General features: G+C 33.9%; 2 protein-coding genes across 3 annotated transcripts; one reads left to right on the forward strand and one right to left on the reverse strand.

Annotated features, from left to right (window-relative positions):
* Nucleotides 1-1,605: 1,605 nt before the first annotated feature.
* On the reverse strand, nt 1,606-9,099 carry LOC136229209 (arogenate dehydratase/prephenate dehydratase 1, chloroplastic-like). Its single transcript, XM_066017841.1, has 11 exons — nt 8,506-9,099; nt 7,073-7,140; nt 6,846-6,938; nt 6,467-6,583; nt 6,269-6,349; nt 6,079-6,174; nt 2,870-2,947; nt 2,701-2,790; nt 2,544-2,611; nt 2,314-2,395; nt 1,606-2,227 (listed from the first exon to the last, which is right to left on the reverse strand). The coding sequence occupies exons 1-11, from the start codon at nt 8,672-8,674 to the stop codon at nt 2,168-2,170; spliced, it is 1,002 nt and encodes a 333-aa protein (XP_065873913.1). The 5' UTR covers nt 8,675-9,099; the 3' UTR covers nt 1,606-2,167.
* Nucleotides 9,100-12,033: 2,934 nt separating this feature from the next.
* On the forward strand, nt 12,034-14,494 carry LOC136229208 (membrane metalloprotease ARASP, chloroplastic). 2 transcript variants are annotated; one of them, XR_010689012.1, is made up of 2 exons: nt 12,034-13,551; nt 14,276-14,494. XR_010689012.1 is itself a non-coding variant. In XM_066017840.1 (1 exon), the coding sequence occupies exon 1, from the start codon at nt 12,165-12,167 to the stop codon at nt 13,476-13,478; it is 1,314 nt and encodes a 437-aa protein (XP_065873912.1). In that variant the 5' UTR covers nt 12,034-12,164; the 3' UTR covers nt 13,479-13,815. The 2 variants fall into 2 exon arrangements, 1 of the variants encoding a protein (XP_065873912.1); XM_066017840.1 differs by lacking the exon at nt 14,276-14,494 and having other exon boundaries at nt 12,034-13,815.
* Nucleotides 14,495-23,753: the final 9,259 nt, after the last annotated feature.

Genomic DNA, 23,753 nt, shown 5'->3' on the forward strand with positions numbered 1-23,753 from the left:
CCACCAGGTTGGATTGTGGAGCAGCTCTGTTGTTTGGATTATGATTGATGTTCTGTTGGTTCTTCCTTTGGTAGCACTGAAATGCCTTGTGGCCAGGTTTACCACACACAAAGCATTCCACTACTTTCCTCTTCTAAATTTTTTCATTCTTCTTGAAAGGCTTGTTTTGGTTTGAGCCTTTTTAGAATTTGGTTGAAGGTCCTTTGTTCATGTCTTTTGGCACCACAGCAGATTCAACAATATTAGCATTAATTGAAACAGCCTTAGAGGAAAGTTGATTATCTTTCATTCGATTTGCTTCTTCAGTTCTCATGTGGCTGACTAGCTCCTGGAGACTGAAGTCTTTTTTCTTATGTTTCAGATGGTTTCTGAAATCACTCCAGGAGGGTGGAAATTTTTCCAAGAGGACATTGGCTTGCAGCAGATCAGACATTGTCATGCCTTCACCCAGAACTTCAGCAACTAGATTCTCATATTCATGAATCTGGTCAATGATTGGTTTTTCATCAACCATTTGATAATTGAGCCATCTTCCAACCACGTATTTACGTTTACCTGCATCATTAGACCCGTATTTTTCTTTGAGGCTATCCCAAATTTCTTTGGCAGACCTTTTATTGACAAAAATATCAAACAGTGGGTTCGACATATGATTTAGGAGATGACCCCTAACTGTTTTGTTGTCTTTTTCGTATTTAGCAGAACGAGTGTCGTACTGCTGAACAATCAGAGACATGGCAGGACCATTTGGGTCAGAGGGTGGATCCTGGACAACAACATAGTCCAGTTCAAGCTGTTCAAAGAAAATCAGAATTTTCTGCGACCATCTTTTGTAATTAAGACCGTCCAGAGGTTCAAGTTTGGAGAGGTCAGGAAGGGATTTCGCAATTAAAGCAGACATGATTGCGAAACAGAAACTCGCTTTCAAATTGTAAGAGACAAAGAGGGTTACAGAAAAAACCGAATTGAAATTAAGAGCGGAAATCGAACTGTGCCGTGGCGGAGGCCACTGCCTTGAAAGCTATTTCGGCAAACCGATGTGCAATCTGTAACACACAAACCTTCGAACCTGTGCACTCAAAGTCGAAGATTGTAGAACAACAAAAGAGTTTTTTAATTGGCCAGAAAAACGATTGAAAGAAAAACTGTGTTTCCAAAGCTGGAAACTGGTTGTATTTATAGCCTTCAGAAATATGAACGTTAGAACGTTCATATACACGTTAGAACGTGGAGCAAGACCAGGAGAAAAATAAGGTTCGGTTTTTGACTAAATAAAAAGTTAAAGAAAAATTCAAAGAAGTTAAAACGGATAAAAAGAAAAATAAAATTCGGGCCCAGTCCAGTCGGGACGGGCGTCGCGCGAACGAGCGAGCGCGCGCGTGTGGTATATTTGCTAAAAACCACTTAACACAATTTAAAGGCTTCTAAAGCCCAACTCTATATATACCCACTCAAACCTTTGTAAGTTTCCTATGTGGGATTGTGAAAGTGCTCTTGAAAGCAAAGTCTTAAAGACAAATATACCCCCCACTTGAAATCCATTTTATTCAATCATCAAAGCTTTAAACACCAAAGCTTAAAGCCATTTATTCTAACACAACTCACTAAACTTGTTTATTTCGTATCACCAACTTCCTAAACTTGTCCATAAAAGTAGATTAAGTATCTCACCAACTTCCTAAATTTGCTTATTCTGTAACAACTAAATACAAAAACCATAATACTAACTCTCAATCTTCATCCATTCAATCTCTTAAAGCTGCAGCACTAACTCTTATAATAGGTTGAAAGGTAGGAGAAGCGAAAAAATTACCTCTCGAATAGATGAAGACGTATTTTTAGAATTTAGGTTTAATAAGTTTTTGTATTTTGTTCGAGAATACTTGTAAAGTTCAGGAAGCTAATCTACTTTTATGGATAAGTTTAAGGAGCTGGTGAGACACTTGTAAAGTTCAGGAAGCCAATCTACTATTTTGGACAAGTTCAGGGAGCTGGTGATGTATTAGGTCTATTTATATTTGTGCAATACTTTTTGTTCATTTAAGTCATACAAACATATTCATGTCTACTGTACTACACGTTTGCAAACAAAGATGAAACTCATGTTGAGTTGTAGCCAGAATAATAATAAGATATAGGGTGATGACTGAAATGGAGACCTAGAGCTTTACAGTGCACCCGTATCCATGGGATAGCAACCCAGGATTCGAAGAAATGTAGCAAATTCCTGCACAGCCACATGTATGTATGTATAAGTATATTATGAGTTATCCAAAATCAAAATGGTTGATTGAAAAGAATTAAAATGCTAACCTGCAGATGTCCTAAAGCACTTTGGGCACGCCCTTCTGCCATAGAAGCCTCAAAATCGATATAGAAAAGGTAATCAAAGTACCTGCAACATGTATAATTAAACCCTCAAAAAATGTAGTATATTAAAAAATAATACAATCTCTTTCGGATGCTGAATCACCACTTTCGATCGTAGGCATGGTGAACGTCCAGCACTTGATAGCTTCCCAAACAAGGAAAAATACACTCACTTGGCACTTCCAGTATTAGAGTCATCAACTACTCTTAGTGGCTGCTTTCTCTGTGGTCGGCTTTCTATCTGATGTTTGATTCAGCAGCAATACGAGTTTTGTGATTAAACCTTCAATCAAAGACAAACTCGACCAATACATTCTCATCACATAATACCTTTGTCAAACTTATGTCTCTCAATGCAAAGACTGCTAAGGCTTTAAACAATACTCCTGGACCTTCCTCCAAAGTAAATACAATACTTGTCTACAACAAACACAATTTTGTTTCAAATTTCACAAAATCAACCATATATATATATATATACACTACCTATGAATTTTACCTTATATGACTTGCTAGTTCTTGGAATTATTGGATCCCTTGCAAGAATCAGATAACGAGTTACACTATCAGACTCATCCTGTTTATTTATGGAAATAAGCAAATTAACCAACATTAGTTTGCAGCAATACAAATAAATATATTTAACATGGAGATAATTTGTAATTTATTTATATGACCAATGCATTTCAACAAAATGTAAAGGCCTAATACATCCTGTATCCGTAGAGTACATTGAATGTACAGAAATCGCTACAACAGAGTTTCTCTTAGTCGTATTAACATCACCAGCTCCCTGAACTTGTCCATAAAAGTAGATTGACTCTCTGAACTTTGTTAGTGTCTCACCAGCTCCCTGAACTTGCTTATTTTGTATTTAGTTGTTACGGAATAAGCAAGTTCAGGAAACTGGTGAGACATTTGCAAAGTTCAGAGAGCTAATCTATTTCTATTGACAAATTTAAAGAGCTGGTGATACGAAATAAGCAAGTTTAGGGAGCTGGTTAAACGCTAACAAAGTTTAGAGAGTCAATCTACTTTTATGGACAAGTTCAGGGAGCCGGTGATGTATTAGACCAAATGTAAATTATAACCCATTTGCACAATATGCTTGAGTAATGAATTTTATTTCCTCTTCACTGCCATCTTTTAATTCTGAATATGGTCACATGGACAACAAAGCCATAAATTCAGATTTCAGAAACGGATGCTCCAATTCTAGCATCAGAAAAAGACAGATAGTTCCAAGATAAATGGTTAAACATGGAAATATTGTGTGTATATATGTATAAACAAAACTTCCCGGTACTGAAAGAATATACTTCTTTAGCATTCTAAAATAAGGCTTTGGAATCAACCATCATGGGTCAGAAAATGCATCTATCCTCATCTATATGATTCATTAAACGAACAGATAGTATCCACACTGTATTCTGAGATGAATATCTATGCTTTGAAACAATTTGTGATTCAAGTTGAAGAAAATATAAGCTACTGCATAAAATTGTAGAATTATGTGCGCATAATATAAAGATGAATATAAATCTCAGATAATTCATATAAGCTTTTTGATCACTCATGTTGTCCGAGCTAGGGAATATTAATGCTGACAACTCAAAACAATGGCAAAGACAACCGAGGGAAATAAACAAAAAGCCAAAAGAAAAACTCATAAACTCTTTGACAGTATTAAAAAAATAAAACTAAAAAGGATATCCAGTGAGGAAATGGCACAATACTTATGTTGAATGGAAACCGAAACGGAATCTGAAACGAAAATGGGCAACATTATTTCTAAAAAAATATAGCTAGGAAAAGGTAATGGAAACGGAAACCAAACGCGGAAACGCTAACGAAGAAGAGTTTCCGTGCAACATAGCACAATACCTATCTTCCCAAAAGCAAGCAGTCACCCTTCAACACGTGATTGGTGTTGGTCAAGCACACAAAACTTACTACCTTAGTGTAAATGCCATCACCGATCTCTATCTTTTAGGCTGTTACTTGGCCGTCCAATACAGGGAAGGGCCAGCTATGTATAGCCTAACAACCCCAACCCCAAGTTTAGCAATAGCTGTTGAGCTATCAAGGCTCAAGGAAAAGTCTCACCTCCTTGTGGTGCAACTGTTAGGGAAGTAGACGAACGATCCTAGGGCCATTATTGATAACCTTATTATGCCCACCAACACTACCACTGGCATGGCATGTAATAATATTTTGCACTTTTAAATGCCACCCTCATACACTGGAGGAATGGTTATGCAATCAAGAATCATTTTGATATAATAATCTTGGGAAAAGTACAAAAATAAACCTTGTGGTTTAGGTCATTTTCAAACATACATTATGTGGTTTAAAAGTTGGCAAACACGTACCTTGAAAATTGACTAACAGTGTTAAAAAAAAATCAAAAAGTCAAAGAGTTGATTTTGTCTTTATATTTATTTATTTTATAAATTAACCCCATTATTATCTAATTATTACAAACAAAACCCAAAATTAAAAATAAAAATAAAATATACCATCTTCTCCATACCTCTCTAATCTTTTCTTTTTCTTCTTCTTTCTCTCTCTTCTCTCTCTCTGCTTTTTCTTAATTTCTCTCTCATCACCACCACCACCACTCCCCACGGATATCGTCGGAATCCTACTAAAGGCCGAAAAATTCATCATCTTCATAAGGCGGATGAAGATTAGAGAGATATGATAAAGGGTTCTTCTTCCATTCAAAAAATTCGACCAACAGAAGACGCCTCAAATTTTAAAAAGGGATTTAGCCAATATGTGAAAAACACTAACATCTCTAATCTTCATCCGCCTTATGAAGATGATGAATTTTTCGGCCTTTAGGAGGATTTCGACGACATCGGTGGGGAGGGGTGGTGGTGGTGGTGATGAGAGAGAAATTAAAAAAGAGGAGAGAGAGAAGAGAGAGAAAGAAGAAAAAAAGAAAAGATTAGAGAGATATGGAGAAGATGGTATATTTGATTTTTAGTTTTAGTTTTGGGTTTTGTTTGTAATAATTAGATAATAATGGGGTTAATTTATAAAATAAATAAATATAAAGACAAAATCAACTCTTTTTCCTTTGACTTTTGACTTTCTTTAACATATTTTTAGTCAATTTTGACTGTGTTTGCTAACGGAATCAAACTCTTTATTTTTGTACTTTTCCCTTTAACCTTTGATGCTGACATTTTCTAGTTAGGAAGTCCAGAACAATTTAGCTATTTAGGTTACCATATCTAGGAAGTCTATTGTCATCATCACCACCTATTCAGAAACTCGGGATCAATATCTATGTTCATTCCACTACTTGATCAGTATCTTCAGAATTTTCTCAGATTGGGATCCTATAATTTTAGTAGTAAGATTAGTTATTAGTATATAAATACCGATCTGGATATGTTAATCTCTAGATTCCAGAATTGATTATTGGATTGTTCAGATTTCGATTAAACATTAAGCTTTGTGCTTTCATGCTTTTGTGTTTTTTCCTTTTTGTACAAATACCAAAATTTTCTGTTTGAACAACATAGTTTCTAAGGGTGACAAAATGCTTTAAGAGCAAACAGAAATTGGCTCATATGCAATTTGAACAAACAAGGGAAGGCTAGTAAATATAACAAGAAGATTATAAACTTCTTTTTTATGGCCTTCTTTTAACTAAGAAGGGGTTAATGGAAGATCTAGAGGCAATAAAGTTTTCACCTGGATTTTTTCTTCTAGTATGTTAAGCCCATATATTTCTGCAGCTCGAGCACTTGCTACAGCAGCAGCATCCCTGAGTTTGTTAGAGGCTACATACTAAAAAACAAAATGAAGTATATTATCATAAAAGCCTGCAGAACATATTGAAGAAAACTAAAACAAATATCATAAATAGACATATATAGACCACCTGAGCGGCATCAGATGTATCATCAACATTTTCCCTAGTAACGGTTAGCATACTCAGGAATGCATCACTCATATCAAGTGCCTGCAAAAACAAGTCTTAAATCTTAAATAAAAAACCTATATATAAAACATATGACTGACATATTTGCTTATGTGGTCAATTAGTAAAACAAATACATAGATTAACAGCCAATTGTACCTCGCCAACAATGTGAAGTCTATGGCGAAGGAGCAAATCATAGCTGCGGTGAATGCTTCCAGCTGTAGAGCATTCAATTGGAAGGATAGCTTTATCTGCTAGCCATAATTCGACAGCCTGCCAAAGTAGTAAAAAAATGGCCGCAATAATGAAAGAATGCTGGAAGCATTGAATTTAGTTGCTTAACATTATCTGTTATTCCAAAAATTGGAATTTTATGCTAAATTGTCTTGCAAGGAACTATATTAGAAAGGATATCAATTTATTATGAAGCAATTTAGCATGACTGCAATATTGTACAAGGCCCTAATTCTGCGAGAACACTTCTGTGTATATGCTAAGCTAAAATTCCTGTGAAAAAAGTCAATATTATAGTGACCTTAAATGCTTCCTCTAAATCATCACAGGCTACAGTTTCACATTTGGGGTAGGCTTTAAGTGCAGCATCCTCACTGTATGAACCTGGTAACCCCTGAATCATTAAGCCAACAAAGAACATAAGCAATTAGCAACTTGTTTGTTGATCTAAAAAAAAAAATTAGCAACTTGTTTTGATTTCTCCTACTTTGGGCAATATAAATCTCCAGAGATTACATAAAATAATACCTTAAATGATATGCGCATATTTATACCATCACTTGGATTAGAAGAAAAATCAGCAACAGATAATGGTCCTGCAATTGTTCAAGACCTTGAGCAAATGAAGTTGTAAGAAAAATAATAACTCTGAGAAAATGCACACGTTTTAAGTGAGATCAAGAAGGTTCTACTAGAAATTCAAAAGAAAGATCATATATGCATAATGCATGCATGTATTCGTGTGATTCTTTTACTTCTATTGGAATATCTTGAACTTTTTCATCTTCTTTGTCTTGATGTTTAAATGCTTCGCAACCTGTTGATGGTTAAGCCAATGATGGAGGATAAGCCTATGGGAATGCATGGAGATGCAAAAGATGTAACAAAAATGTATAATTAATCATTATCTGTGGTTGAGATTCAACTACTGCATACTCACCAAATATATATGGCTCACAAACAAAAAACTGAAGGGTTGAATCCAATTGTTAGGGAAGTTAACTATATTTGCTTTTGTAAGACATAACAAAACTATCAGCTTAACATTTTAGGCTACATGGTGATTGATTTGGTATCAGAGGTCTAGAGTGACAATCCCAATTTATTGATTAAATTGCCTCAAGAGGTAAAGCAGCCTACGCAATATAGACTTCAAGCGCATAAGGCACTAGTGTGCAGAACATGCCAGAGTTAATAAAAACAAATATTGACTTTAACAATTAGTTTAAGCTTGAGTTAAATTTTCTTGACAACTCCTAAAGCATGTGATAGACAACTCGAATTCATTGATTCTAGATATCTCGATCATGTTCAAGGTAATTTTTAAGTTTATATCTTAAATTCAAGCTTTTAAACGGGTATTTAACAGCAAAAGCAACAACTGTTGAATTTTTTTGCCTGCCAAATAGATGTTCTTTATTTTGTTCCTCGCCGGATTAGTTATATTTCAAGTCATTCCAGTAACGTAATTATTACTATTATTAGGTCTCAAAAAGTTACTATCAGGGAGAGAAAAACTAGTTTAAATCTATTCTTTCTCCACCCTTTAGTTCTAGCAGCTGTCATTGTCTTTGGATCAGCAAAATCTTAGCAAGAAATCTACCTCACTTTTTCCTTTTTGAGCTGATAACTAACTTTTTTTTGTTTCTGTCAATTGGAAATAACTTCCTTTGTATATCACCTTTGACCTCTATGAAAATTGCTTTCACATAATATTTCCCAAAATGACAATTGATCATTCAGGTCTGAACTTCATCTTCCGTGCTGAGATTTAAATTGTCTTAGGTCCTACCCAAAGGCATCATCTTACAACTGAGTAAAAAAGGAGAAAAAAAAAAATGATCCACCTCCATCTACGAATGATTTATATGATGCAGTAAGCTTGTCAGCTAAAGAATGCAATAATTTCCAACGAAGTAAACGTAAGTTTGATTGATAAAAGGAAGGGGAGAAAAACTAACTTGGAAAAGAGGTGATATCCTTGTGCAAATTTCCGGAAACATTGGTGACAGTGGGATGAATGAGTTGGCTAAATTGATACCTATTCCGAGGAATCGACAGAAATTTGGAAGCAGAATGAGAAGTCGTGATCCAATTGAAGTGAGAAATGTCACATCGAGAAAAAGCCATGGAGATCCTCTATCATGAAAAATACAAGAGAATAATAATGAGGTGAGGAACAGTAAAGAGGTATTCCTAAAGAAATATTTTTGTTATTAGATACAGAATAAAGGTTTTAGTTGAGGACTTTTGACGAACACGTAAGAGACAGACATTGAGAAGTAGGTGAGAAGAGAGTTATGTGGTTGGTAGGCGGAGTTGGAATTGGAGTAGGAATTCACTGGTGGAGTTTCCGATCGACGGTCTCACAGTCACAGACTGAAGGAAAGCTAAAAAAGAGAAGACAATCATGTCTTTGAAGCTTTCGGCTAGTGGACGTTACGGTTAAATGCACATGAAATGAAATCAGACCCAACATGTGATACTAGTGTTTCCCATAGAATCACCATCATTCACTTCGCAATTCACCTGTTTTTTTTATTTTTTTCTTTTTTTCTTTTTTCGGGATTTCACCTAAAATAACCAAGAAATATTATTTTTATTACAAAAATATCACTAAAATAAAATGACACAGGTTGGAGTAGGAATTTTTATTTGAAGCTCATTTTTGTACGATTTCACATTTCCAAAAGGTGGGTGTGTGAAAACTAAAAATTCAATATGCCTCCGCATGAAATTTCATGCTACATCATTTTTATAACTTTTTGTTTTCAATTTTATCTTTCGTGGTCAAATAATCTTCTTTGAGTATGAGAATCTCGTTATCTATTGTTATATCTGTTTCTGAAGCTTTTTTTGAGTCCCTCCTTAGAGTACCTACAAGACAGTTGACGAACCCGTTTCGGTATCTAAGTAAGTAGGGGTTTGTAGAGTTGAAGGTGATAAATTGCTTGTGAAATAGTAATGCTAACATACCTTTAGGATTTGCAGGGTGTTTGTTAGGGGGATAAAGACATAGAGATAGGGATAAAAAAAAACTGAAATGACGTTTGTTTTAGAGATATGTTAGGAAGATAAGAGAGATATGAGTCATATCCTTCATATCCTAAACCTATGAAGGGGTGGTATAAGAGCATCTCCAAGAGACTCTTAGTTCACTCTCTAAAAATAATATAAATAATTGATTCGTAATGATTTAAGAGTGACTAAGACATATCATCTCCAACAATACTCCTTATACTCACTCCTTATTTATTATTTTATCATTAAAATTATTAATTGTTATTATATTTACCAATAGTGTGAAGAGAGAGACTCATCAATAATAAAATATTAATAAAAAATGAATTAAGATGCACTAAGAGGTGGAGAGAGACTCTCTATTAATAGAGATGATGGAGAGGTTCTTAGTGATTTGAGGAGCCACTAAGAACCCGTTAGAGCTGATTTTTCATTCTACCTTCTCAAATTTTAACTTAAGAGACAATTTAAGAGGTCGTTGGAGATGCTCTAAGGAGGTGGGATAAGCTCGTGCGATTTTAATATGAGAGAAAAGTTTATCTTATCCTTCAAATTAGTGTTATGTACTTTAAATAAGGTTAAAATAGTAAAATGTATTATTTTATCATTATCCCTATCCTACATACCGAACGTAAATAATAAATCTTAGACTATTATATTTTTATTCTTATCCAAACCATTTATCTTTATCTCTATCACAACTTTTATCCTTATTCCTATCCCAATAGAATACCAAACACCCCATTATTATACATGTGTATTTATAGTGCCTATATTGAGTCCCTCTTTTTTTTAGGAATCATTCTTTTATCCCGAGTCCTATTAGGAAAACTCTTCTACTAAGAGATGTCTTATTTAGGTTGAAGTTAGACAAATATAAGGGTGTGGTCGGTATATATGAAAGTTTGGGGTGTTAAAGGGAAAAAACTTGAAAATTAAAAAAATAAAAGGGTAAATTATAAAACTAGGTTAAATGGGAGGCTCATTTACATATTTAACCAATTTACTCAACCTACTACATATCTAGACTGTTTTTGTATGACTTTCCCATAATACCCTCAATATTTACGCGCATTTGTCTCCCTCTCGTCTGACTTCGCAGATTCGATCTTATGCGAAGCCTGCGAAGTTAATGTTTGAGTTTACTTGATGGATTTAATTAGCATATATGAAGCCTGCGAAGCTAATATTTGATTTAGTTGATGATTTTAATTAGCATATGCGAAACCTGGATGTGTTTTGAAGCTAATTCGCGAAGTGGTATATAACAAAAAAATGCCAAACAACAACGGATTCTAACATTAAAATCATTAACATTATCAAAATTTACAATAAGATTGCCACAATAAACTCCTAACAAATCACTTCAAAGTGAACCTTACTAATCTGAACGGAAATTTCTCTCTCTACATGAAGTCCAGACCTTTTAGGATGGACGTGTCCCATGGTGCACACCAAGATTGGCACAATATCTCCAAACTAGTCATTTCAAAGTGAATGTGCAAATCTTGAGGGAAATTTCTCCCTATATAGAAAAGAAAGTCATCTCCCCTGCAGCCCAATACGCCGTCTTCCAGAAAGGGATGTTATGTAATCAACCACCTGTAGGAAAAATTAATCGTGTTATGTAGGGAAAAAGACGATTTTGGCTTCGTGAAATGAGGATTAGCGAAGCATGCGAATGTAAATGTGCAGGGAAATAGATGATTTTACTTCGCTAATCAATGTTTCCGCGAGGTATGCGAGGTTTGAAACGTGACGATCTACGTCGCATATCGATGCTTTCGCGAAGTCTGCGAGTGAAATCATGGACTTTTCTACTCGCAGACTTCACGAACCAATCGATTCGCGAAGTAGATCGTCACGTTTCAGGCTCTTTCTTTTCGATCTTCGCGAAATCATCGACCACGCGAAGTGTATTCATGGAAAAACGCAGGAAAAACAGCAGATACTTACATTTTTCACGTATTTCACCCTTAAAAGCGACAATAACAATATGATAAACTGGGAAAAACAATGGAAATAACGTACAATAACCATTTCTTTGATGGTAACAAGAAGAAAGAAACCAAGTAGCGAGCAGGAACAGGAAGATGAAGAAACCATGACTTCATTTTCTAGGATTAGGAAGTTGCAGAATAAAGAGATGTAGAGAGGAAAAAGAGAAATACATTGTGATTTGGAGAAATGGTGTAGATTTCGTGTAATTGAAAGGAAGATAGGAAGATCAAAAGTCTTGTAATCATTAATGGATGAGCCAACATCCGTTTCGCGCACCTAAGGAGAAGAGGGGAGAGAACGTTCGCGTAAGGAGAAGTGAGAAGGTTAGGGGTATTATGGAAAAGTTACACAAAAACCATCTAGATATGTAATAGGTTAAGTAAATGAGTTAAATATGTAAATGAGCATCCCATTTGATCATTTTTGTAATTTACCCAAAATAAAATGGTGTAGAAAAGGAAAAGAGGTGAGAGAGTGTTGTCTTCCCGTCCACAACCACAGGCGGCAAATCATGAATTATCCAAAAGCTTAAACCAGTGAGTCCGTATTTCCCATTTCAGCTACTCCCTTTCCTCCATTTCTTTCCCTTTTAAACACCATGCTATTAAACTTCTCTCCTTCCTCCGCGCTTGTCGGATTTACCAACTCCAAATCACCCATTCTAGAATCTTCTTTCAGACCCAAAAGCGATTTCCCTGACTCTCTTTCTTTTTCTTCACCCCTCACTTTTCACACCAAGAATCATGTCTTCCATCGATACCCACTTTCCAAAAGACTTGATTTCAGGTCTTGGGCCTTTTCTGGATTTGATTTTACCAGCTTTCAACCTGTTCTCGAGGCAGCTGGAGTTTTGACAGCTATAATTGTTGTCCATGAGACCGGTCATTTCCTTGCTGCTTATCTACAAGGGATTCATGTAAGTAAATTTGCTGTTGGGTTCGGTCCAATTTTAGCTAAATTTAATGCCAAAAATGTTGAATACTCTGTTAGAGCTTTTCCTTTGGGTGGCTTCGTTGGTTTTCCTGATAATGATCCTGACAGTGATATTCCACCAGATGATGAGAATTTGCTCAAGAATAGACCCATTTTCGATAGGGTTATTGTAATTTCAGCTGGTGTTGTTGCTAATATTATCTTTGCATATACTATAATCTTTGTTCAAGTATTATCAGTTGGTTTGCCTGTCCAAGAGGTTTTTCCTGGGGTTCTTGTGCCTGAGGTCAGACCCTTTTCGGCTGCTTCCCGAGATGGGTTGCTTCCTGGCGATGTAATTCTCGCCATTGATGGTATTGAATTGCCACAAATTGGGCCAACTGCAGTTTCTGATGTTGTTGATGCCATTAAGAGAAGTCCCAAAAGGAATGTATTGCTTAAGGTTGGGAGGGGAGCTCAGGATTTCAATATTGGTGTCACCCCTGATGAGAATTTTGATGGAACTGGTAAAATTGGAGTTCAATTATCACCGAATGTGAAGATCACAAAGATTATTGCTAACAATATCTTCCAGGCTTTTAGTTTTGCTGGAAAAGAATTTTGGGGGTTAACTTTTAATGTTTTGGATAGCTTGAAGCAAACATTCTTGAACTTCTCTCAATCAGCAAGTAAGGTTTCAGGTCCGGTTGCTATAATTGCGGTTGGCGCTGAAGTTGCAAGGTCGAATATTGATGGACTGTATCAGTTTGCAGCTGTGCTCAATATCAATCTTGCAGTCATAAACCTTTTGCCTTTGCCTGCTTTAGATGGGGGTTCACTTGCCTTGATTCTTGTTGAGGCAGCTAGAGGCGGACGAAAGCTTCCTTTAGAAATCGAGCAGCGAATAATGTCATCAGGGATTATGCTTGTTCTTCTACTCGGATTATTCCTCATTGTTCGAGATACCCTAAGCCTCGACTTCATCAAAGATATGTTGTGATGAATACCAAGTCAGGCTGATGCTCAACTTGTATACTTTGGGTTGTTCATCCAAACGAAGCTAGGAAAAGGAGGTATTTATGGCTTCTTTTTTCAACATTTATACAATCCTGTTAGTCATTATTTCTGAAATGATAGTGAAGATCTTGGAATGCTAGAAATGTTGTGAAGTTGCATTCTTTACAATTCATCTTCAACAAACTTATTATTAATGATCATGTCTATAGCAGTTGCATAAACACTAGTAAATGATGTTCTTATTCTTATTTTGCTGAACACCTGGAGTTTCTCCTTATTACCAGAAAACTGAACTTTTATTGGTAAAACAATTGTTTCAATCCTCCTTTAAATGACAAGATTTAATGTCGCATATCCTACAGAAATGTGGTTTCATCCTGTTCCTTCAACGGTCAAACTGGTTGAAACTCAATTGAAATTCAATTGGGACCGTTTAAAATTTAAGTGAAATCTTTGTGTTAATGTTGCAGAACAGTTTCACAAAAAATGAAATTGGTTGAAACACATATGCAACTCAATTAAACTTGTTGAAATTCAAGTGAAACTTGATGAAAACTTTTTGGTAATGCTTGTGAAACTCTTGTTATACCTGATTAATATCTGTGTGTTGATGTTTCAAAATAGTTTCAACCAGTTTCACATGAATTCCATGTGTTTCATCCGATTTTGCAAAAGGTAAAATATGTTGGAACTTATCTGTAATTCAATTGAAACATGTTAAAACTCCTGAAATTGATGAAATTTTTTGTGTTAATATTTCTTATTTGTACTTCCAAATAGTTCGTGCGACCGACATACACTCGAGAGCTCTAACGTTATACACTCGTTGGAGATATATAGTTGCTCGATGGACATATATCAAATCTATAACTATACAATTGTTGGAGATCTATATCTTTTTGTTTGAACATTGAGCGTTTGAGGTTGTATGCTCTATCTCAGATTTCATCTCACAATCATATGTAATACATTGAATTTACAACAATTTTCTATTTTCATAAGTTTGTACTGTTGGGGAATAAAACGACATAGGGTAGTGGAAAGCAAAAAAAATTCTATTCTCTTTTACCCTAGGATCCGTTAATCGTTATTTCATATCACAAAAGTTAAACGTATGTACCTTGTTCGAGAAACTATCTACCGTCGCAAATGAAGTGCCTACGTAGATCTATCAATCTTCTCAACGAACTTGATCAACCCAAAACTAGAACGTTCCTGATCAACCTTGAATAACAATCAAGTGTCGATTGCCTCTAACGGTATCTATACGAACTAAGAAACGAAATAATGAATTAGGTAATTATTTATATGAAATTAGATAGAAAATATGCCCCCAAATTGCATAAATTGCTTAGTGTTGGTTGAAATACATAGGTAGGTATTTATAAGTTTTATTTCATTAATTGTATAAGTATTTATAGGTTTTATTTCATTAATTTTACTCCTCAATTATGTTAAATTAACTAATTAGTATTCTAATCACATTAGGTTAATTAATTTAAATAAGAAGAGAATTACTAATTTTATATTATCTATATATATTTAAATATAATTAATAATTCTAATTATAACCTCATTACAACTTTTATTTTCTTTTATGATTATAATTAAATCAAATTAATATTCTAATCTCATTATAATTAATTAAATAAGAAATATTATCACTAATTATATATATATATATATATATATATATATATATATATATATATATATATAATAACTTATAATTATGATAAAATTAGAATTCATATTTCCTTTTAAAATTATAATCCATTTAATTTATTTATCCATAATCTTAATGTAATTATAATCAATTAAAACAACTTATTCCTTCCTATTATAAATTTCGACCCCTCTATCTCTTTCAGTTTAATTACTATTCTATCATTCGATCTTAATTAATATGTGACCTATTAGGTTCTTACTACAACTAGCTGTATACGTTTATTGCAATTAACTTAATCAAAACATATACAGAATAAGCACACAGACTGTTTTATCAGAATCATTACATTCTCCCAGAACCATAAAAAGTCAAGTTGATTATGACATTTACATTTCCGTATTAGTTGTAGTACAATACGATCCTTCGTCAACTATATCCTTAAACGAACCATAACCATGAAAATTATCAAGTTACATATACAACGTTTATTTTGCTTGTCCAGATATAATTAACTCTAAACAGATAAGTTAACTGAGATCTTCATTTCAACTCTTAACTCTATTAACTTGCAATGATTTCAAGTCAATTCTCCACAAAAGGCTATTGATATATCTTCCACCTATTATTAAATATTATGTGATTACTTCATGTGATACCCAATCTCTGCCCGATGCACACCCACTGTTAGGGATTTTAGACAGTTAATCAACTGTAACGAGCATAGTTACGGTTAAAATTTATTTAGAATCTCTTTGAGTTTGATTTTTGTCCGTTAACCATTGATTGAATAAAACCGTTTTAATCAATTTAAGAACAAAACATACTTGTTATGTCTCTTCTAGAGACGGCTGAAGAATCTACAAGGTAGTCAATCTCCAAAGTCAGGTGCATGAATAACTATCGAGCTGGAATCGATGCTAGCCGAAGAATAGAACAAGAACGAATTGAAACGGGAGAGAGAGCAATACGTTTGGCCAAAATTCCTAGCTCTAGGAATGGGGGGGGGGGGGGTGATGCGCCTACGGATAGCGTTCCGATAGACTCATTAAGGGATAAGTGTACCCTGTCGTTATCAAGTAATAATCTGGACAAGTCCAGGTATCGAATCCACAAGATTTACTCATGCAAGTATCGAGCTACTCGGTTTCTAGTGTTATCTAGGCTTTGGGGGGGGTTTAAGTTTGGTTTTGTTTTTATATATATAACAAAGGAGAACAATACAGGTTTTTCATACATAATATGTACATGTTAAAAATCATAGTTGGATAAATGAAGTTTGTAAAAACGATTCAAAACAACTTTTCTAAGACGTCTCGTTTTTTGAATCATTTATGTCATAAAAATAAAATATATCATATCAAAACATTATCATCTCAAAATATCATCATACACCCAAATACGTATCCTAAAGATCAACTTCAAGGGGCGAACCACGTAGGGATGACAAACGAGCCACCGGAAGCAACCATAACACTATGGAATACCCGTCATCAAATGCATGATTTGAAGGCCCATAACTTGAGTGTATAATGTCATTTATCCAGTTTTCTCATCAAATACATTTCAAAATCCAACACCAAACTCATATATATATATATATATATATATATAGGGTTGGTTTTAATGGTGAGCACTAAATTATCCCCATGGGTGGTGAGAAATTAATATCCATTGGATCAAGATCTAATGGTCCATAATTTAAGTTGGCATTGAATATTAAAAAGGTTTTACCTGCTGACATGTAGGTTGTAATTTAAAACCTTTTGCATTTTAAAAACCGAATTCTCTCTCATCAATTAATATCATCTTCTCTTTCTCTTTCCAAATTAATGCATAACGTTGAATTGTGCAACCAAAGGAATACGATTTCTCTCTCATGAAAGCCATTGGCGACGCTAAATCAACCTCGGGCAGACTTATTTCGACCGGAATCAATCTCAGGCAGTGTCAAAATGATCGGAATTAATCTCAGACAGTCTCAAAGTGATCGGAATTAATCTCAGGCAGCCTCTATTCGACCAGAACTAATCTTAGTTTTAGATTAATCGTTTACCACTCTATTTCAATCCTCATTGATAAATAAATGGATTGAAAATGCAATGTAAAAAAATGTTGTTTCGATATCATGTTAGAGAATATACATAAGAGGTTGTCTTATTATCAATCAAATATGAAGCATAGCCGAAATTCCAGTCATCTGTGTCATTTAGATATGAGTAAATATTTGTAATAAGTAAAAAATGTAAAACAAAAAAAATGATGTATTATAATTTGGTGTTACCTTTTAGCGTATAGAATATATTGTCAAACGAAGATGTCTTCTTATGTGTTAAATACTACAAAGAAGATGTCTTCTATGGAATAATTCACATATACAAACTGTTATAAATTTGTGTTTAACACAGATTGATCGCTGAAACAATTGTTTTCACACAGTATGCCAAAAATATCTATTTACTGTTTGTCAAAATATATATTTACATTTGACAAAGTATTTTTTGCCATCTTCCATATGCCATAGCATAATCTATAGCTTGTTGCAGTTTAGCCATTCGCCCATCATCCTCTCGAATGGGATCTTGACCGATTCGTTCCCTCTGGATGAATTCTGCAACGTGTTGTGCGCGTGATAGTCTTTCCAAATAGGTTACAAAACCTCCATTTGGCTCTGCAAATTGCATTATTTTAGTTAGATGAACATTTTGGTAAATAAAGTACATAGATATTGACAGGAAGCTTTACCTAGATAATTGTCCAATCTGTTCTTTGAATCAAATGTTGTGGGTAGATGAAATTGTTTGGCTACAGAATCCAACAAATGAAATTATAATGCATCATAATACAGGGTAATTGTAATAAAGATGGTACACTTACAGAATTCAGTAGTGACTTGTATGGTGAATCATCTATCAACGCAGTATTTGAAGCATTGAATTGTGGATAGCTATCCCAAACATGCTTCAAATCTTTAAACATTATACATTTTTTATCACGGGGGCCAAATGTGACATTTGTTACAACACAATGCTCTTAACCCTGAAAATCAAACAGTGTAGTAAACTATTATATAGGAAAACTGAATATTTCAATAGTTGATGTTGGAACGGAAAAGAATCATAAAAGTTGGAAACAATTGTCTAACCCAAACAAACAATATTTGAACTTCATCAGCCAATGACATTCTAATTTTTGGAAGAATCTTGTCAATGTTTTTCCTGGAAAACACATAAGAAGACACTATAATTATAAAGTATTCAATGAACTTAAGAAGAATGTAAAAAGAGGATCAAATGTTTAGAATTCAATGAACCTTATAAGAATGTGAAAAATACCTCATCTTTGATGACCAAATTGCAACCGTAAAATTATCAAAACAGAATTTCATGATTGGAGTGATATGTGGGCGATGGCGACCGGTTCGCGAGCATATAAGTCCCCATTCAAGTCTAAAATCAGAAGCTTCTTCATTAGACAAGAGGGTGTCGGTAGTTCAGCTTCAATGTAAGTTAACAACATCAGAACATTGCTGTCATCATCAACTTTTTCCTCCATTGTTTTCTCCTTTTCTGGCTGCTCCACCGTCCGGAATACAATCTCATACTCATCCTCCTCTTCTTCGTCAGACTCTTCAGGTCTTGGCTCATCAGCCTCTAACGTATCCTCTGAACCCTCCATCTCCACACCACCCATCCCAACATCTTCATCTTCAAAATCAAAACAATCCATCCCAACATCCAGACTTTCTATGTCATCATCCACAGGCCCATCACCTTCCAGCTCAACCTCAACATCCTCTCCGTCATTCCCCACGTTCCTTAAATATGTTTTTTTTATCAAACACAATTTCATCTTCAGCTCTGAAAAATTTGGAAAGGGTCCAGCCTCTATTACTCGTCATAGTTTCCATACTTAACAAGTATAGAGCATCCATGAGATTTGTATTGACTGACCGGTTATCCCTCACAGTCACAGGAACATTGTAATGTTCAAAGACTACCGTCAAAAGATTAACATAAGGTAGATGGATTTTCCTTTTACGGTCTTTCTTAACCGCTCTGAACCTGTTCAGTATGTGATAGATAATCTGTTGAGCAAAATTCATCTGTTTCCCCTTTAACAGATGCCACAAAATAATCCTTTCGGCTAATGAGCATTTTTCCCTGCTACCATACTTAGGTAGTAGTGTCTTTATAACCACTTGATGTAAAAATCGGGCATGAGCCGTCATGTTTGTCGTGGCAAGGGGTAAACCAGACTCGTGTAGGACTTCGTTTATGAAATGGGTATCATTATACCCCTCCCCATTCTATTTTTTTATCAGCTGGGTTTTTAATGCAAAACCCATCCTCAACCGAAGGCATATCAAAAAGTTCATTTAACAAAGCAGTGTCTATTTTGATCTTAACGTTTTTTACACTAGAAGATATCTCTGTTCCCCTGTTATTCCTATGAAGGTTTCTATAGAATTCCTTAACCAATTCATCGTATGTGTTGACTTTAAGAGTCAACAATTTCCTCAATTTTAAATGCTCAATGTAAGGAGAAACATCAAAATCGATTTTTTTTCAGGGATTCAATATCAACGGGCATACCTTTGAGCACAAGCATACTATCCAGCTTCGCCACTCTATCTCTGGTACTAGATGTTCCGGCATTGCAAGTTCTACGCCTTTTTACAGCATTGTTCTTCCTCTTAGGTTGCAATGTCTACTTCCCCTTGCTTCGTGAACCAGCTGTACTCTGTCTTGTCTTAGCCATTGGAGCTTGAAATTGGAGTTTGAAATTTGAAGCTTTAGAAAGTAAGGATGAAAAGAAAATCTGTGTAGTGGAAAGGAAAAATCGATGCTGCCGGTGATGAAGTTAGGTTTCGGTATTGGGAATTTCTCGAGGATTTTGATCGGAAAGAATGGCGTTCCTATTTCTCCAGGATTAAACAAACCCCATATAACACGTGTTACAATTTAATTCGAGAGAAGTATCACTAAGACGGTCTACTGTAACGGTAAGTTTGGTGCTCTAAACAAACCAACCCGTTTTCGACCCCAATGTCGCGCTCTTTTTTTGTATTTTTTGCAGATTATTCTACAAACACGTTAAAAGATATTAATTATCAATCGCATTAGTAATTGTTCGTAGATCAACTGGTTAGCAACTACCGTAAAAGTCATTTGGTCCTGTGTTCGAAACCGGCCAGTGGTATTTTTTTTAATTGGTTTTAAAAATTATTTTAAATGCATTTTTAAAAAAAAAACAATCAAAAGACGTCTTCTTATGTGTACTTATTTAGAATGCATCCAAATTAGCTACTACTTGAAAATTATCACTTTTAATCGTTCAAATTTGGGTATTTATATTCAAATTATTTTGTTAATTAATTAAACATCTTGTTTATATATAGTTTATTTTAATGCATTAATTTATAATTCATTCAACTCAGGTATTACTTGCAAATTGTAGTTTGATATTAAATGTATTTTTTTTTATGAATTAATATTCGGTATTATATGAATGGTTAATTTTTTGTAAAAATTAGCAATTGTTATCATTACAATACAAATTGAAATATATGTAACCTAGGTATTACTTGAAAATTAAGTTATCATCCAATAATAAAACTAAGAAATAAAATATTAAAAATCAATGTTGCATATATATTATTGAAATTAATGTCTTACAGTAAGTCAAGACACACATAATTAAGAATATGAAACTTATTAAAGCATTTTTTCACAATCAAATGCTTTTGTGGATCTACATCTTCTTGTCTTTCCCTTTATCCAGCTTCTCATCATTAGTTTCCATCTCCTGATAATCCGACTCCAAACAAAGACGCATTGAATCATGCAAAATATCTAAGGATAAGGCGATGGTCTTGATGCATGTTAAGAATTCAACTGTATGTTGATGCATATGTTTCTTGACACACTTTTGAACAGCATCTTCAATTTCATTTATCGGAAATGGAGTAGCACCCAACGGATTAACACCGTCATCAGTCTTCCCAATAATAAGCTTCCTGAATGTATTCTCTTCCTTCACATCCAACTTTTGCTGAGCCTTTTTCTTCTTTTGCGACGAAGGCCCCACTGATTCTTTTTTAGACTTTTCTACTTTTATTTTTTTGAGTGGAGAAATTCTTTCATTAGGATCATCTTCAAATAGGTATGGATGGAAATTGTCTTCATTTTTGGAAGGCTCTTTGGAAGGCTCTTTGGGAGGATCTACTGAATCGGAAAGTACTACCACGTCCATATTTTAAGAGCGAGTATAACATTTCGAGAGCGTTACATACTCCTATTTATATACAAAATTTCGGAATTAATGTACTTAATTTGTAAAGACTATTCATAATCACACTTAAATACAGAGACGTCTTTTCGTTCGATGTATCCGTTTTGTATTCAATGTATTAATACTTTTTTTTAAATGCCATTATGTTGGTATGGTAAATGTAACTGAATACAGATCGTATTGGATTCAATGTATTCGTTAAATAAAAGCAGTTTTCAGTTACATGTAGTGTGCATTTGAAAAGGTGTGTTAATCTATATAAATGGTCTCTTACCATGCATACCATTTCACATAGCACTATCAAAGTGTTGTAATCACTGATAAATATGTCAGGAGAGAATCTTGAGAACGTGGCAGGTGAGTCCTCAGGTAAAAAGAGAAAGACGTGCGAAGATAGTGAGGGTAGTGATGATACTCAATTGGGAGTTTATTATGAAAGTGTTCTAAATGGAGTACAAGTTGCACTCAAGCGTGGAGACAACGATGAAATCCTAAAATTCATGAAAGTTGTTTCATCTGCATTAGTGTTTCTCTCTGATTCAATGGCTGGATTTTTTGAGTCAAAAATGGAGGAGAAGGAGGATTTGGCGAAGAAGCTGAAAGATATGAAGGCCAAAATTAAAAATGCATATGATGCGAATGTGGATTTAAGCATAGATAAACTGTGATGTTTTTGTCTTTTACTTCATTTTGTTGTTGTTTTTTTTATGGAACTTTATTTTGTTGTTTTACTTATGTTTACTCAGTTCTTTTTCATTTTCAATAATAGTACTATGGTTTTCTCTATCATCACAATCTCACTAATATTGAAATATTATGTTTTTTTATATTTATTAACTGTAAATTATTGATGTCAAAATTAAGGTTTATATTATGTTAAATCAATTAAATATAATTAAACTTTTCATGTTAAACTGATTATATAACGAATTGTAATATGAAGAAACAGATGTTTTAGGTATTTCCAAATTAGTACTGAGTAGAGTAATATTTTGACAGTCTAGAAAAAATTGAGATACGAAAAAAAATTAGTCCTTAAAATTACACCTATGATATCCTTTATTAAATATTAATTATTACAAATCTTAAAATAATTAAACTTTTCATGTTAAACCGACTATATCACGAAATTAGAATGTACTTCAAAATTACAAGTTTTTAGATGTAATATGAAGTAACAGATGTTTTAGGTATTTCCAAATTATATTTGAGTAGAGTAATATTTTGACAACCCAAAAAAAAATTGAGCTACGGAAAAAAATTAGTCCTTAAAATTACACCTACGATATCCTTTATTAAATATTAATTATTACAAATCTTAATTAAATATAATTAAACTTTTCATGTTAAACCGACTATATCACGAAATTATAATGTACTTCAAAATTACAAGTTTTTAGATGTAATATGAAGTAACAGATATTTTAGATATTTCCAAATTATACTTGTTTCACTACACAATTAATTTAACAATTTACGCACCAACACATTTTCATTATCCTTATGCAAATCGTACTTTAAAATTACAAGTTTTTAGATGTAATATGAAAAAACAGATATTTTAGGTATTTACAAATTTTATTGCCTCACTACACATAAAATATACTCAAATCAAATATACTCTTAAATGCAATTATTAATATAAACTTCAGTAGATAAGAAATTATTTTGCATTAAAATAAAAACTGTGTTTACGGTATCTCACAAAACAACAATATTAAACAAAGCAAACATAACATCTGTAGTTGACTATTCCAGCCTATCCAATACTTTGTTCTTCTTGTTAAAAGTCTTCAACATCTCCTTCGCCTCCTCAACTTCATCCTTCAACTCCTCAATCTCTTCCAATTCGGATTTCATATATTTAGTCGCTGACTCATACATCAATTTTGTGGCAGATGCAATCACCTACATGAAGTCTATTATTGAATCTGCATCTCCTTCCACGAATGAATCATTAAAACTTGTAATCATGTTTGAAAAATCAGCCAATGCTTTTGTGGCATCGGTATCAGTAACATCATCCTTCTCTCCCATAATGTTTCCAATCTGCTTTTCAGACTTATCCATAGAATATGAATTATATTTGAAGATGATATGATAAATGGTTGATAAACTTTGATAGCCAATGATATACTTTAAATGATTTCCATCGATTCAAGCTTATTTATACTACTACTAAAAATTCTTTTCAAATTTCGTTCATACAATAATAAATGCAAGGTCGATTTTATGCCATTAATGTGGTAGTATAATAAATGCATGATAAGTTAAAAATTTGAAACGAAAGAATACTGG

This window comes from Euphorbia lathyris, chromosome 5 (genome assembly GCF_963576675.1).
Source record: "Euphorbia lathyris chromosome 5, ddEupLath1.1, whole genome shotgun sequence".
Lineage (NCBI taxonomy): Eukaryota > Viridiplantae > Streptophyta > Magnoliopsida > Malpighiales > Euphorbiaceae > Euphorbia > Euphorbia lathyris.